Below are 17,934 nucleotides of genomic sequence, written 5' to 3' on the forward strand. Positions count from 1 at the left end.
TGTGTGTGTGTGTGTGTGTGTGTGTGTGTGTGTGTGTCTGTCTGTTTTGGGGTGTCTGGATGTGGTTGACGGCAAAAGAGAGTTAGCCATCTGTCTGCAAAGAGGAGGAGCCTATCTGTCATCTACGTTGGACTCAACTGTGTTATTCAGTGTCTCCCTTCAGTTTGACTCGCACTCAAACAACGGGTGCAGTTGTTGCCATGGTCCCTTTGTGTCACTTTTTCAAGTTCAAAAACAGGACAAAAAAGTGTTTACCTCCAGTTGCGACACTTGGAAAGGTTAGAAAGACCTCCTGCAGTGAGCATACGAGAGAGAGGGAGCTGAATCTAGATTAGATTTGACCATTTCTGTGAGGTTTCCACCATTGTTAAAGTCTGGTGATTCTGCTCAGAGCTGTCTTTCATTCTTAGTTAGGGCTATGTCATCAGTAATTCCTGTAATTCTCTCCAGTTGGAGAACAAAAGAAGCGATCCGAGGATTAGGACATTGGATACCAGGCCTTCTGTCTGCTGGGACACACACTACCTGTTTCTGCAGTAAGAGAAGACAAGAAAATATGTGATCACTGAGTAGATGGCAATGGAATCCTGAGCAGTATGTTCCAGCATAGAGTGGGATAAAGTTGAATGAAAAAAATATGTACTTGGCTGTCCGGTACTGCTGAAAAAGGTCTTTTTGTGTTTCCTGAGGAAGAAAATCTGTGTACTGTTTTACATAAAAATACTACACCTTTTGTGGCTGATGAACATTTAAATATATAGGAGACCACCAGATGGCAGCAGAGCTATTTTTTTCAAATTCATTGAATATATCTTTATCGTTAGCAACATATATAGCGATTCCCAAAAGTGTGCCACACTCGGCAAAAAACCAAAGTGATGCTTATGTGTTGTTATGGTAGCAGCAGGGTTATTCTCAATCACTGGGCAGCTCGCAAACCCAATGTCAAGGAAAGCTGCAGGAGAAAGAGCCTGCATATATCCATCAAAGTTTAACCACAAGGTGTACATTCGTGGTACAGCAAAGAAAATGTATTTTCTATACTATTTGAGGCCTACATATGTTACAGTTCTGTGCTTTGAAAGTTGTAGTGCTATTTATAAACACAACAGGAGCTTAAAATCTAAAAAATGTTTACCCATATGCAACAGAGCTTTTTGAATGTCATACTCCACCTGGGCTTGTCCAGACCTTTGGCAGTGATTTTTCATAAATTTATGACTATCATTTATATCAGGAAAAAAAATCTAATGTGTTTTTTTTGCTGTTGTTGAAATCTTTTAAAAACAAGTTACATTTAGACACATTAATATGTTTCATTGTGTCTTCACTAGGTGGCTCTGCTCGGCTTGGACCTCTTATCTGCCTTAGTGACAAGGTTAATGGAGCGATTTAGGGCACAAGTGGGAACAGGTAAGATTCTGTTTTTCTAATCTATTAGAGTTCAAGTCTCTAATAAACCCAGTGCTTTTTGGTTTCTGATATCCAAGCCATAATCTCATCTTTTTGATAGGTTGCTTTACATTTTATCTTCTTTTCAGTGATTCATCTGTCATTGACACAACAGCATCTTTTGACTTAATAGTGTTTTATTCCACTTTCTCTTGCTATTTCTGGAACTTGCTTTTGTACAAAACTGTTTCAACAAATTTTAGGATATCTGTTTCATGATTTAGTATCATTCACTTGACCTCCCTGACAGCTGGCTGCCTTCTTCCTCTAAATTTAAATGTCTGAACAACTTATACCCTTTGTCCTGGGGTTGCTTTTTTCACGACCATTCTCACCTCACTGTCTCTGTACCTAAGGTATAGGGATATAACTGTGTCCCTCTTCTTCCTGATTGCGGGGTACTGTCTGTTTTCCTCCTCTTCTGTACTTTAATAAGAATAACAGTGTAGGTGTTGGCAGACATGTTTTTTTTCAGGGCTGATACCAATTATTAGAGGGCAAGAAGACCAATAACCAATATTGATGATCAGTATTGATTTTAAGTAAAAATGAAAAATCTTGGTATCAAAATTTAGGAAAACTGAGCTTTTCAGCATGTATTCAGTGGAGTGGGGAGAAATAAAGAACTTTATCTTATCAATAAATCTGTTTCAATGAAAACCACAATTTACAGTTGAAAGGCGATTACACAGAGTGATTACTGTCATGATTACTAAAAGCTAGAGAGAGGTGGCATTTTTAAATTCATTTATTTTTTCTGAAATCAATTTAAACATATTGATGCAGATAATTAGAAAAGTGCTGAATGAGTTTGTGTCTTCCAGGGCGATAGTTGGTAGATGGCGAACAGTTCAGATTGTCTCTCCTTACTTAGAAGTTAGGCTGTCCAAAGGGTACATCCAAAAAGGATTTAGGCCTTTTAAACTTGAATTTAGGATATTTTGGAAATTTTTGTAAGATACCTAATTTGTTAGCAAGAAGCATATTTGTACCACAGTGCCTAAGACACAGCAACTCTGAATGATATTTAATGCAGAAAACTGATTCACATATTTGAGTTCTTGTGTTGTTCTGTTTCATTCACTGTTTTAAAGGGATCTGTGCTCTTTCCCTCAGTTCTGCCAAGCCTTATTGATCGATTGGGAGATGCCAAAGACCAAGTACGAGACCAAGACCAAACTTTGCTGCTAAAGATCATGGAACAAGCTGCCACCCCGCAGGTACTACCGCACATTAATCTATATGCTTTTCTGAGAGAGATCACCTTTTCCATGAGCTTAGGATTTCAGCACACAGCCTGAATTAATTCTAATAATGACTGAAGTAGATTTGCTGCCAGCATTTTTTAAAAAAATTTTGTGTTGCTGTTGTGTTCTCCTGAGAAAGTGCATAGTCTTAGTCCAAAATGGTTGGCGTTAAATAATAGTTTTTCCTCTTTAATAAAACTCACCAGTGTTGCCAGTGACTGCAAGCCTTTGGAACTGTGGTCCACCACAATGCACCTCTTTTAGTTGACATTCCCCTTGTAATGTATCTTTATTATTATCTTTTTTTAAAAAAATCCAATATCTGTTTGGCTAATTGTTTCTTATATGTTGTTGCAGTTTGTATGGGACAGAATGCTGGGAGGCTTCAAACATAAAAACAACAGAACCAGAGAAGGAGTGTGCCTTTGCCTCATCGCCACACTGAACACGTATGCTGAATGCCTCCATCCATATGTTCTGATTGTGGTGGTTGATTGTAGGAAATCCTCATTTTCATGTTACTTAATATGATTTCACCTTTTAGATTTAGTTCTACAATGTTTAGATGTTCATGATATTCTTGTGAAACATAAAGGATCCAGTCTTTTATATGTGTTGCGCTAACCAAGGACATTACGGAAATCACCTGTGCTCTTAATGGTAAAATAAACAGACTGTAATTTACTTTATTTGTGGGAGCACAGTGGCATTTTGCACATTGAATTTATTTTACTATCCTGGGCGTAAGTGTGTGCTCATTTCTCCGTGTATGCCTCCTACAGTTCATCTATTCATGGGACTGATTTTAAAAAAAGCCTTTTTCTTTCAGATATGGAGCTCAAGGCCTGACTCTTAGTAAAATTGTTCCTCATATATGTAACCTCCTGGGGGACCCCACAAGCCAGGTAAACCCAGTCTTGTTTTTTCATTGTTCTGGTTGCTTTTGTCAGATGTGTGTTATATTGTGTCTGATGTTTTCACAACTGCGGAACTAAACAAACTGATATGCAAAATGTTTTGGGCTTTCTTATGTGTATGTTTCTCTCTGGTGTGTCAGATTACACAAAGCAGTCTATGTTCAAATAGAGACAGGCAGTAAGCTCAAACACTCCCTCCATGGTTTCCCCCTACTGATAGGATAAAGTAGTGCACTCCGAGGACACAACAATGTGCCATGGTTGAATGATGCGTTTGTCCAAACCCAGTGAATCTGGCATAAATGGGAAAAAAGACATTTTAAGAGATATCACATTTGTTCTATTCTTTTTGTATTTTACTGTGATCATCAGGTACGTGATGGAGCTATGAGCTGCTTAGTGGAGATCTACAGACATGTTGGTGAAAGGGTGAGGCTGGATCTCAGCAAGAAGGGCCTGCCACAGTCACGGTACAATACCAGGCATCTGCCAATCTGTCGCTGTCTGTTTCAGTATATTTACCTTTATCCTTTGAACCTTTTCTGTTTTATCAATTTTTAATTTCTCAAGCACACTGTACTTGTGACACAGCTGTACAGTGGTAAGAACAGACACGAAGAGGCTGCAGGGCTCCTTCATACACACTTTTCCCCCTGGTGGAATCTTTACATATTACAGCTTTAGAAAAGGGAGATTTACTGTACATTTTATTTTTTCAAGCAAAGCCTAGTCTTCGAATTAAAATGGTCTTCATGAATTTCATCACGTTAAAAAATTACAACAGTTTTCACACCAAGTGCTTTTGGATAATGACATAGAACCAATATAATCCTATGTGTTCACATTTGAATGCTATTATGTAATTTCATTGATTAATCAATTAGGTGTCAACTATTCAGCTACGCCTCAGCCATTTTATATTCAATCAGTCTGTTAGAGTAATTTTTTTACTCTAAATTTTAAACAGTCTAAATGATCTAATTGTATATTTATTCCGTCCTGGCAGAATACCACCCGTATTTCCAGACAGATAGCGAACAAAAAAGGAGACCCAGCAGACTAATCTGAGGTTGAGTTCTGTTTACTGAATCTTCTTAGCCTTTTATACTATTGTAAAACTGCAACACAAATACAAGGGACAACATGTTACAAATAAATAAATATGTAAACACTCTTTACATACTCACCTTTACAGGTTATAGATCAGGCAACTATAGGGTTGCCACCTTTCAGAAATGAAAATAAAGGACGCTCACCACGGCTCCTCAGGGCCACAGTTCAGTAAAGTTGGAAAGATATTCACAGATTCGGACTTCTGGCATCAATAACTCATTAGATATACATTGTCAAAACACAAACGATGCCTCTTTCCCATCGTTGTAAGGTAGACAATATACTACAAGCCCAGTTTTATCAAAAGTAGCTGTCTTTCAAGCTGCAGGAATAACATTGGTGTTAACAGGAGCCAGATGAAGGCTGCAGTGATTTTGGAGACACTACAGAGTATAACAGTGCAGTTATTGAATATTTGTGTCTGTCTTCGCTGTTGCAGCGGTTTTGCAATTTGAAGACCGTACCTGTTCACAGCCGGCTGCTCATAGACACCAATGTTATTTCCTCAGCTTGAAAGATAGCTACTGTTGATTAAACTGGGCTTGTAGCACATTGTCTGCCTTACAACAATGGAAAAGAGGCATCATTTATGTTTAGACAACCTATATCTAATGAGTTATTGATGCCAGAAGTACGAATCTGTGAATATCTTTCCAACTTTACCATACTTGGGGCCACTACCACCCAAGGAGTGGTATATTTAATTTTGAAAAAAGTGTTTAGCCATACTTAAAGCTTTAAGTGCTTTATTAACATGAAACTAAGAATTTTGAATTGTTTTATGATCACAGGTTATGTCTGAAGAAGTTGCCTCATTTTAAACAGTGAAACCATACTAATGAAATGTAATGACCAGCCAGTGTGCAATACTGGATTCTACAAAAACATTAACAACTGAATGCAGAATACTGTACAAAGAAATTCTCTGCATACATTTTCCCCATCTAAATCTTATCTTAACACAGTGTATTGACTTATTTTTGTGTGTATGCATTTATGTATTGATTTAGTTGTTTAGTCCTCTTAACATATCAGAGTTCTGAGTTTTTCTTTAGATAGGCAAAGGCCATTTATTGATTACATATAGGCTATTAAATAAATGCCTATTAAAAACTAAAAAGCATTAAAAAAAATAAACAACTTAGGCATTTATTGAGTCACTAAAATACTGTAGAGTCTACGGCTACATCGACATGATTATAAGCATCCTCTGGTAAATTCACGGCCATATACTGTAGGAATTTTAGCTGATCACATCATGATGTCCCTTACCATATGGACTTCAGGAGATGATTAGATGATAAACTGTGACCTGCTGGTTGGGTTCTCTCTGTTCTCATGTTTCTTACATGTTGGTCCCTGATGCTGCCTTACATCAGCCAGTCCATGAGCAACAGAAAACACAGTTTGCCTTGTACCCATTGCCAGGGGTTCCCCTTTTCCCACTCATGTCTGTACTTTTGCAAACGTTTTTGCTTCTTTGGACGTGGTGGAGTTCCGCTTGTAGACATTTTTAAACGTGTGGGAGCAGCAGCGTCTGTAACCTGGCAACCAGAGACAGGATCATAGGACGGGACACACAGAGAAGTCTATCCGCTGGACCTGGCATCGGGTCCTCGCTACGTAGGTCCTATGAAGATGAAATTGGCTGCCCTTAATATTTCCTGTATTTTATTTTGTTCATTATACAGTTTTGATGATTGTGTGACAGACGTGTATGGGACATTTCTGAAAATACGGAACAATTTGCGTCCCGTATTAAATCAATACGGGACGCAGCAATTTATTGTCAAATAAAGGATGATTCTGTATTTTAAGGGATGGGTGGCAACCCTAGTGTGACCTTATTACTGTGCTAGCGCAGCTAGCACTGTATTGGCTAACGCGGCTAGCGCTGTATTAGTGCGGCTAACGCTGTGCTAGCGCTGCTAACGACATGCATTACAGGTTACTGACTCTCACAAAAACAAACAACATACAGGACAAAAAGGATTAATACACTCACTGAAGCGCCGTCGTTCATGCTGGTAGCCGTGGTTGACCCCGGTCTTGTGAGGTCAACCGTCCGCGTCACATGACCGGAGGAACGTCGTGTGATTGGCTGGGCGTTGGTTCGATTTTGGTCAGGATCAATTGTTTACGCCCGAGTCCCCCGGATGTGAATAGTGAATTTTTTGACAACGAATTTTGAATATTGAATTTTTAATGGTGAATTTTCAACATTGAATTTTTTGACAGTGAATTTTGAACATATCAAATTTTTTTTGAGGGCGAATTTTGAAGACATTGAATTTTTAACTGTTTTTTTAGAATTTTGGTGAGCTAAATTCAGGCATAAAAAATTCACATACATAATTGTGATGCGAAAAAATTCAAAGTAAGAAATTCAGCAGCTCTTAAAATTCAGAATCTGATGAGTCTGATTTGCTTCCATACCATAGCATCAGTCTCCTCTGTGTCCTCTGTCTCCCGTGTGTAGCATATATTCAGCATCTCGCCTCGTCCATTTCACATAGACGTCTGATCGCTGCATATAGTGTTGCTCTACGGTGTTGTACGGGTCTGACACGTAACCCCCGTGATAGATGAGGGACCACTGTATTCTTAAATGTGAATATGGTTTTGTTTCCTTCCTCATCAGTGACATTAATATCTTGAATATCATGAATATCTGCATTGTGGACAAACCAAGACATTTGAAGATGTCATCTTGAACTTTTTGGAAACACTGATCAACATTGTTAAGCCTTTCTTTTTTGTCACTTTAGAGACCAAACAATTAATCGATTAACAGAAAAAATATTGGATAGATTAATTATCAGTGACAATAATCATTTGTTGCAGCCCTGTTATGGTGTCTGTTTTGTGTATTGCACGTAACACACACACACACTTCATATGGTATTTCTGTTTAGTATTGCACATTGTGTTGGCACATTTCTCAGTGTTCTTTAAGAAGACCTGACTCGTTATCATTACAAAGACTCTAAACTGTAACACATTTTTGTACTATAACACCTGTAGCTCAAATGGGGCAACTGTGAAAATGCAATTTGTGACAGATTTTTATAGGAAATTAGCGCACTGTGTGTAAAATAGTTTTGTTGTTATAAACATGTCAAATAGTTTTCTTATGTTGTCTACTTTCATACTCTGATTTCTTTTGGTGAAAATGAATGTTGTTATGATTCCTCATCTGCCACCACATTTTTAGAATAAGGTTGGCGGTCTATGAAATTTGAGCTGAACCGAATTGCACCATATGGAGTAGGGTATAAAGCCTCCAATTCCTATGAGAACAAGGTTACTAAGGATTCATTTTATACTCACCTCAGAGTTGCGTGATGCCTTTTTCATTCTTCATTCCCTGTACTTGATTTGTTTGACGTTGCCTCTTGTCGGAACACCCAGCAAGTTTTTTTTTTTTTTTCTGCCATTACAGCTGATTTTTTTGTGTTTCTTGTAATCAGTCCCTGAAAAAGTCCTTTAAAAAAGGCCCTAATGTCATAGGGTAAGTTTGGACAAGCTATATTTCTTTCTTTCATTTTTCATATATCACATGCCAACACACATGTCCAGGCTGTTTGTGTTATTTTCTTCCCTTTTGTCCTGTTTTACTCTGAGCCATATGGAACAATATGTCTGCATTCCACCATTACCTCTCTCTCTCTCTCGCTCTCTGGCCCCCTATTGCCAATTAGTCATCTGTGTGGTGGTTTTGGAGACTGTCTATTTTGGTCTTGGCCACAACTGCTGCACAGAGCGGAGGGAGAGCTTCTTACCTCAGAGGTGATGGTACAGCTAGCAGGCCGATCTGTCTGTGCCTCTATTGTTTAACACTGTTTTCATTTTTTCTTCGTTTGTGTTCATTTTTATAGGTTGAATGTAATCTTTAGCAGATTCGATGAAGTCCAAAGATCTGGGAACATGATCTCATCTTCCGGTTCAGGTAGGTAATTCTTCTTCTTCTTCTTCTTCTTCTCCTTCTCCTCCTCCTCCTCTCATCATCATCTTCTTCTTCTGTCATCATCATCATCACAAATACTGTTTTCTGAATGAATTGAACTGAATTATTTTAGCTCCCTTTTTAAGCTAATTCATGCTGTCTATATCAAATTTGCTCACATTTCTCCCTTGTGGCACTTTAACTTTTTGATATGCTCCCTTCAACCAAATATGCCCCCAGTTTATTATCAAGTGAATATCATTCAGAAAAATGTAAGATGTCTTTAATTTCACTGCTGGGTGCTTTATTTTGTTGCACACACATTGTCTTTATTTATTTCCTCCCTGCTAACATCCGGTTTAGTTGGAAATGGACAGGAGGAAGGGCAGATGCACTGCAAATATCAGGACTTTTGTAGTCTCAGCATAACATGGAATTGATTGAGGATCTGGAACAGCTTGGTGGTAGTTTGTAATAGGGTTGTCACAATTTCAATTTTTTGAGCCACGATTATTGTGGAAGGAAATATTGCGATTTTACCATTATTCACGATTATCGACATTATGAAAGAAAAAAACCCAGTGTTTGTATTTAAATAAACTCTTTAATAATACTTAAACTTTTAAACATTTACTGTTCTTATGAAATAAAATAAATTGTTCCAACACGTCTTTGTAGGAAATAAAAGTGCAAATTGCATTACAAAACAGTCATTAACTTGAGGAACTTAAAGGCTTGTTTAGCTGCCATCATTAAAACAAAAGTTAGTGAGTAAATTCTAGTAAGTTCTAGTGAAGTGCCTCTTTGAGACTTTTATGTATTATGGAATGTTGCAATTTAATGTATGGTTAATAACGTAGTGTTTACTTTGTAAATCAAACAAAACAAAAAGACATAAAAAGAATACATTTAAAGATTCTAAAAACACTTCATTTTAAGCTTTAAATATCCTCCACAACTTTAGACAATATAACTACAGAAAAAAGGATAAATGGGAGTCTTATTTATTTTTACTAAAACGTTTATATAAACAATTCACCACTAATTTTACAACAATTAATCAAAACACCCAGATCATTTCCCAGGGAAAACTCTAGAGTCTGATAGGAGGTCCAGGCAGACAGACAGCCTCCCTGTCCTGGAGGTTACTGTCTCCTCCACTACCACTGTCAGCGGGCAGCGGGGCTTCCCGGACCACACTCCCTGCTGAGGGGACCGGGCCGACAGCATCTTCGGAGGAGGGCACGGGCTTCCGGAGCCAAAACAACCGGCGGGTCGGGAGCTCCGGTTACCTCCTGCGCTCCCGTTCCCCGCCCGTCGCAGCCGGGCTGCTTTCCTGCGTCCGCAGGCGAGGGGAAGGCGGCGGGCCGCGGCGGGCGGGGAACGGGAGCGCAGGAGGGAACCGGAGCTCCCGACCCGCCGGTTGTTTTGGCTCCGGGAGGAAACTCGGGGCGCGGGGGGTCCTCGGGGCGGCCCGGCCGCCGGACCGCTGACTTCGGAACCGACAGTTACCGCGCGTGCGGCGGACAGTCCCATCTTGGCAACCTCATTGCGCACAGCGGCCACAATATTAGGGACACTTCGGCGGGCCGGAAACCCAGAAATTATTTTTTCTTTCTGTGCGACCCGTTACGGGCCGCAGACCGGTGGTTGGGGATCACTGCTGTAGTGTTGCCTACACACGTGCATTAGGCCTACGTCATTGCCCCCCCCCTACCCAAAGTGATTTCGTACTGCTGATTTGAGTCACTTTTTGGGAGGATACAAGTCCGGAGGAGCACCCCCGTCAGCCATCCTCAATTTAGCGGTGAGTGAATTCAGTGATGCCGATTAGACAGGAGCGCGCGCACAGGCCAAGGAGCCACTCTCTCTCCACTCTCCACTCAGCGCAGCTCACGCTTCTTGCATTGCACCTCTCGCGAGGCTTTTCTACGGATAATCGTGGTTGTGAAAAATGTGACGAATATCTATTTATAATCGTGGTTATTGTAAAACCGGTTAACCTTGACAACCCTAGTTTGTAATGTGGTGTAGGGTGGAGCGCAAGAGTTATGTGTGAAAGTAGAGCGCTATGATGACGGAAACAGCAGACTTCTGTACTCAAATCCTTATTTTCACCACATTGTCAGTGTCTTTCAGACAGCTTTTCCTCTCCTGTGCTGCCGCTCTATTTTTCTGTCACACTCTATTTGGGCATATCAGCTTCTGTTAAACTGTACTCTCCATGTTGAATGTGCATGCATGTATTGCTATGGATGCGAAGAAAGGAGGGAGTTTGCAGGCCAGACGGACAGCTTGGGGCTAGAAAGGATGAGTTTTCGCCACAGGAGGTTGGCATCCACTGGAACTTTCAGATGTCCTTCTTTACAGCCAAAGACCAAATAATAATAATAAAAATATATTTTACTCATATAGCACTTTTCAAAATACTCAGACACTTTACATAGTTACATTATAAAATCAGCAAACATTAAAACAGAGGAACATCATAAAGCAAGTCGTAAAACACATCCTTCCACAGGCTTCCAGAGGCATCCCTCTAGTTTCAGAAATATATCAAAATAGAAAGGTCAAAAACAGAAAAGAGACACAATTACATTAAAAATGCAGATGGATGTTTTGTATGGCAGCAGAGTTGTGACCTTAGTGCAGGTGGAGCTGCTCAGACACACTCACTGCTGACTCTGTCCCATTACAGCTGACCACACTGCATTTACAGGGAGAACAGCTGAGCTGAGGAAAATAGTTAGACTGGGATCAGTGTTTCAAAACAGTTTTTAACATCCCTTCTCAGCTATCACTCTGCATCTCATGTGGCACGTAACAGTCAAGATATCTGAATAAACTGTGCCGTTCACAAGCAAAAGCTCTGTGATACCTACCAAATTGTTAGATGTAATGCATTTCATAGTTTCCTGTCTTATTTGGACTACCCATTGACTATCAGGTTAACCATACCCTATAGCAACATTTGAGGATGATCTGGACAAGAACTCACTTATTGTGCTGAATTCAGTCTTGATGTAAATAGACCATTCTGATAGCTTATACTAGAAAGACAGTTAAGCTGTTTCTTGCTATTTTTTTGTCTGGAATTTATTTTAGGAACATATTTTGATCTTACAATATCCTCTTCAGTAGACTTCTTCTATTTTACTCATGACACTGTGTGATTACACTTGTCATGAGAAATATTTTTCAGGGTGGGAACAGTTGCATAAAGTTTGCATGCCTCTCTCTCTCAAGAAAATTCATTGCGGTTATTTCTGGCTGAGAGACAACACATTTTCAACAGAAAGCCTGTGTTAGTAACTAAATTAATTAACTAATTTCCCCTGGCACAGGGAGCAATAAAGGATTATCTTGTCTTAACTGGAGTTGGGAGGCATACATAGACATTTATCAGACAAGGAGGGTCTAACAGAAGATGCTACTGAATTACATTTTAGTGTTTTTGGATATTGACGCATACTAAGGCAGCGTATCTCTGCTAGACAGATTTTTGACCCTTCTTTTTCTAAAGCTGTCTTTGATAAGTCAACACTAAATATTTGAAATAGTTGTTATTTTATCATTAAATGAAAGTGAAGCAGATATGGTCACTGCACAAACATGGTGACTAAATCTCTCTTTGTCTTGTAGTTTAAAATGTAAGAGTCTGCTCTGAGGCCAAGTCAATTTCTTGATAATCTGCTGTAGTAAAATGTCATATTTACAGTTTTAAAAAGAACATTCTTGAATATTAATCCTTATGAATATGCTGTCTGTCCCAGTCATAAGAGTTGTTTTCATTTTGTCCAGTGTAAAGTTGCTGCAAGTTCATCAGAAAGGCTAAGTGAAAAATAGCAACATGACTCATTTTAATAGTTATGAGCTAGTCGGTCAGTATATCCATCATGATCAGCTGCTTGGCTCAACCTCTATTTCACAGCTGCACTGAAATTGACTTTAGAACTACAGATGACGACTCATTTTAATTTAATTCCATTTATCTCAGAGCTGACAAGAAGGTCAGGAGATAATATGGGCAAGGAGTGAGCTGCATGGTGAAATATTTAGACCTTCAGCCTTTTTTGACAATGTTTTTACAGCTGTGAAATAAATTCTGTGTTTAGAGAAGAGGCATACTTGTAAAGAAGCAAGCATTATGTACAGCGAATGTAATGAGTTGAAATTGCACTGTCACTATATGATCAAATGTACGCCGTACTGACAGTAAAAAAAATCTTTGAATTCTAAGAAATGTTTAAAAAAAAAAAAAAACACTGTAATTACAGATCTAATTTTGTGAGCAATGGAGGAGAAGCGGTGGTTCTGCTCTTGTGCTGTTGCACAGGCAGAGAGAAAAAAAGGATGGGAGGAGGAAGTGGGGGGGATTAGTGAGAGGTAGGGGTAGAGAACAGGCAGATTGTAGAGGGATAGAAAGCAAAACAAAGCCGCCATTTCTGTAGCACCACCAAGAGGTAAACAGTGGCAGAAAGAGATATATAGAAAGAGATTTAGGGCAGAGACTGTAGAGAGGGCTGAACGATCAGCTGTGTAGCAACATTCCTCTCAGGCTTCGTTGCTGAGGGCAGCTTTGCACCATGACAGCTGGAGAAGGTAAGACTTGAAATAGAATAGAGTTTTCAGACCACACACGTATCACAATGATTTAAATGGTACATAGTTTATCCATCCTCCTAGTTGTGTTTGTTGTATGCATGTGAAGGGAGAGCTATCTGATTAAGAGAAAGTCACAGTTTTGATTCTCTTATATAATACTTCTTTTTTTCTCTTGCGTTTTTCTGTTGGCTTTCTGCTGTAAAACATTAGAACTCAATCTTGCTAAGGGATTATCTGGTTGTTATTGAGGAAGCGAACATCTTCTTTACTTCCCTGATACCTTAAGCAAGAGAATCACTCCCAAATGAATCCAGTGAGTGGTGTTTGTTTCTTTGCTGCATGGCAGCAGTAGTTCTTCCTGCATGCTGCTACTGTGTTACATTTTGTTTATCTCTGCCGTGGAAACAGTCTTGCCTCCGGTCTCCTCTGAGTGCCTTCAGAAACAGCGTGTCTAAAGCATCCCAACACTTTTATCCTGGTCCAGCGCTGGTAAAGATGATGAAAGATGAGAATTACTCTCAGCATATAAACTGCTACATATGGCTGTCTATAATTTGCCAAATTTGTTATGCAGTCCATTTAATCATCCCTTTATTTCTGTACTATGGTCAGTTTTATGGGAAGACTTGTCAGACAGTGTCAAATAATTATTCAGTTCTTTCTAAAATCGATCTCTGTGGTTTTGAGTAGGTAAATAAACATTATGCAACTGTGATATACTGTTTTGGACTCTGTGTTTGATGCATTGTGGGTGCAGGTTTAAAGAGCTCAGACTGTTCTTACTCCATTATTTGCAGAGTAACTGCCTCTGCTGTGGTGATATATGCAGAAAATGACAATAGATAATTAATGTCTTTACATTTTTCCTTCTGTCCTTTTTAGACCCATTTAAATTGAACCTCAGAAATGCGTTCTTCACCATCTGCTGACAGGGGCCTGAGTATGACCTCTTTACTAAAAAATTAGTTGTAATAAATTGTACAATAATGTTCTATGGCTAAAAGCCCAAAATATAAAAGTGCACACATCTCAGACTTTAGATCTCAAAAGCAAGTACTTCGTGAAGTTGTCTGGCTGCTTCGGATTACTGATCAGAGTATTTATTAGGATTGCTTATTTTGACCAAAGTTGTATAGAAACAAATGAAATGGATAAATGTGGATCGGTGAACATTTCTGGCTTTTGAATCTGAAACAGACAAATACATTTACTTTTAGTAAGGAGCTAAGTGTTGATGTATTATGCACAGTTATGCACAGTACTGACACTTGAACGGTTTGCACTTATTTTGAGTGTCATTTTACCCTCTGAACCCCAGTCTCTTTTTAGATTTTTGTTCCTATTACATGTTACTGTGGGCTCATTTTTCACTGCAAAATGAAGTTCTGTGTCTCTGAAACACAACACTGACTAGGAGAGAAAACAAATAAGTGTATTTTGTACAGTTTGACACAGTTATAAAGCTGTAAATCAGAAAGTTGAACTTCTTTCATTATTCACGTAATTATTTTACGTGTACAAAATACAAAACAACTGTGATTACACACTATAGATATTTTAGTACTTAGATTTTACAACAAACTAGGCATTTTTCACATTACTCTGCACATCAGCTCAGTCGTTCATGGTTTGTTGGTTGCCCTGAGTGGGCCTGAATTTTGAGTTTTTGTTTTTTTTTTTACAGTAAACAAAAATATGTTTTTGATGAAATATCTATTTTTTTTTAAAGGTTGGATTTGATTGTTTTCTTAACTGAACCACACATCACATATGACTAGTGTCAGGAAGGTGAAATGTTAATGCATACAAAAATAGCTTCTAGTTATGAAACTACTGTTGTAGATTCAATGACATGGCTAATTGTACATTCTTTTTGCATAGATACATATGAATTAGGATCATTATATACAGTTTTTCAGTCTTTAAAATTACAAGCTCGGTCACAAGCAACAATGGGTGAGAAAGAGAAAGGAGTGTAGCTAATTAATCTTTGTTTCTCATCAATACCAGAGCTCTGATTACTTTTACTGCTTTTTTCAGTAGAACTGTCATGTTGTCAAGTTTCACCGGCAGATGGGTCAGTCTGTATCAGTATGGGCCCATTTAGAGTAGATCAATGCATAATGCAGACTGAAGCTTCAAATAGAGGTGGTATTTATAACCACAGAGGCGGTTGGCCAGCAGCCATGTCTTAAAACAGGGAAAGCAGAAAATGTGTGGATTGTTTTAGCTACAGTGGATCAACCAATGGGTTTTCAGTTTCTTTAACACAATCACAGAACGTCTTTGTAGTTGGCTTTAATTCCAAGGATTTTTGTGTGTGTGTGTGTGTGTGTGTATGTGTGTGTGTGTGTGTGTGTGTGTGTGTGTGTGTGTGTGTGTGTGTGTGTGTGTGTGTGTGTGTGTGTGTGCATACAAGCATCTTCAATTCCAGCACTCCACTGTTACATAAACATTGCAGACATTGCAAATCTGTCTTGTCAGCTGTGATAAACTGCAAACTAAAGCAAAGCAGATATACATCAGTCACCTTCAGCCCTGTCATGTCACTGGATTTAAGTATTTGCCCCCCCCCCCCGCTAACTCTATTTTACCTGATGCACACTAACACAAATGATAACAATCATTATTTTTGATACTTTTTAGTGTTCATTATGTTATATCACGCTGTAATCCATCAGTACAATTCTGGTATGACATGATTCTCAGAATCATGAAAGTGAAAATTGATTCCCAATATTATTACACCATCAAAGCCAAATTTATGTGTTAGCAAAACCTGCTGGGTAACTCCATCTTAAATCATCAAATTTTTAGAACAAATTCTTCTCGACCATCTCAGATATACCAGAATTATATATCAAAACTACAGATATGTATAAAGATATTTGTTAAATTTTACTTTGGTATATCAAATATGTTCAGAGGTAACATTTTAAAACTGCCAGTCAACCTACCTGAGGCACGTTTTTTGGGCATTGAAATTTGAGGCTAAGTTTTAAAGGCAATGCCTCACAACTATTCAAGATAAAAGATTATTTTCTTAACCCTTTTAGCACTATAATACTCATTTCCTCATTTCCTCCCTCTCCCCACATGGCACTCAGTCATTACCATAATGCATGTAATAGCACCAGAAAGCCCCATTTCACAGCTTTCAGGGACAGTTTGTATGATTAAAATTGCACGAAGTAGCGAGGAGTTACAGTAATTTCAAATACACATGTCACCGGTGATCCCTGTGGTTTTAAAAGGGTTAATTCTATTTGGAGAACCATTTTGAAACTCCAGAATTCTGTTCTACTTGAATTAGGTTATCTACCAATATTTTAGTTTTTGTTATGGTACAACTTGTCCACCTGCTCAATCAGTTATACGAGTTCAGTAAAAATAACTTTTTTTTGTGATCAAGTATTTCATATTAAAAAGTATTCTGTGAGGGGTTTTTTGTATTATTGTGACAGCTACAACTGTATGTGGTTAAGAAAATATCACTAGTTGACATCTACATTATAAATGTTTTTGTTAGTGTGAACTAAATTATTGCAGATTCTGAATCAGTGGCTAAATGAGAAATAACAATTTTAGGCTTTTAGCTTTATAGTTGCTGAGATATTGTTGGTCAAACATGCGGGAAGTGGATCAACAGACAGTTTTAGTGAAAATCAAATCACGGAAAGTATTTGACATATATGGCTAAAAAAGTTTAAAGCAAATCAGAGATGGTTGAGCTGGAGACCCCTGATGACTCGAGATGGAATAGCCTTGCTAGTTTCATGGATTCAGCATGACACCAGTGTCACTGTGGGTACTAAAGCGTATGCATGTAAGAGTGTGTGTGTGTGTGTGTGTGTGTGCGTGTGTGTGTGTGTGTGTGTGTGTGTGTGTGTGTGTGTATGTGTAATATTGTGTGTTGCACCATGTCGAAATTAGTGAGCAACAGTGGTTGAGGAGGAAAAAGGAGGGATGAATGCTGAAGAAGAAATTCTTATTCTCAGGAAGTCCTTTGATCATCACACACACAGACTTGCAAAGAGAGGGAAAGCACTGCTTTGCAGAGAGCTTATTGTGGGTGTTTGGGTTCTGTGTGGGGGTGTGTGTGTGTGGTTATATATCTGCTGCCATTGGCTGTTTCATAGTGTGGAGGAGGTTTTGACTTAAAAGCAGTGATGAAAAACCTTTTCTATATTTAGTATTTTTTTGTATTCTGGGTGTTGTTTGTGTTATTCGCATACGTTAATTTTCAGAGTGAATACTTGGAAAATAGAGGGTAGAAAAAAATGATGTATGAGATGCTCCTCATTGTGACAGTAAAAATGATGCTGATGCTTAACTTTATTCCTAAATATTTTCAGATGAATGCAAATAAAAGGATAAGACTTGTGTTTTTTTGTTCTTTAGGCCATTACATGAAAAAATCACATAACCCTGCCCTTCACACAATCAGATATTTCATTTTGCCATTATTTTAATGTATGTAATTAAGCAATACAAAACTTCACCTTGACACTATCAATATCATATTACAGTGGTACCTACTGGTTCCAATGAAGACTGTAGTCTCAAAATTGTACTATGTAATTTTTTCAGATTGGTTCAAAATTAAGCGCAGTGTGTAATCATAGTAAAGAAAGAATGCCACCCAGTGTAACAG

At 38.5% G+C, this 17,934-nt stretch overlaps 1 protein-coding gene across 42 annotated transcripts in view; it reads left to right on the forward strand.

The window, feature by feature from the left end:
- clasp1a (cytoplasmic linker associated protein 1a) overlaps window positions 1-17,934 on the forward strand; it is a 104,102-nt gene that overhangs the window by 32,959 nt on the left and 53,209 nt on the right. For 41 of the 42 annotated variants that reach the window (XM_055015479.1, XM_055015484.1, XM_055015494.1 and 38 more), the window contains exons 3-8: window positions 1,335-1,413; window positions 2,569-2,672; window positions 3,057-3,148; window positions 3,529-3,604; window positions 3,989-4,086; window positions 8,608-8,678. In XM_055015479.1, the coding sequence (XP_054871454.1) occupies window positions 1,335-1,413; window positions 2,569-2,672; window positions 3,057-3,148; window positions 3,529-3,604; window positions 3,989-4,086; window positions 8,608-8,678 (520 nt within the window). Of the gene's footprint in view, window positions 1-1,334; window positions 1,414-2,568; window positions 2,673-3,056; window positions 3,149-3,528; window positions 3,605-3,988; window positions 4,087-8,607; window positions 8,679-13,120; window positions 13,278-17,934 lie in introns of those variants that run through there. The other variant, XM_055015509.1, reaches the window with a different exon arrangement.

Source organism: Amphiprion ocellaris, chromosome 11 (assembly GCF_022539595.1).
Source record: "Amphiprion ocellaris isolate individual 3 ecotype Okinawa chromosome 11, ASM2253959v1, whole genome shotgun sequence".
Taxonomy (NCBI): Eukaryota; Metazoa; Chordata; class Actinopteri; family Pomacentridae; genus Amphiprion; species Amphiprion ocellaris.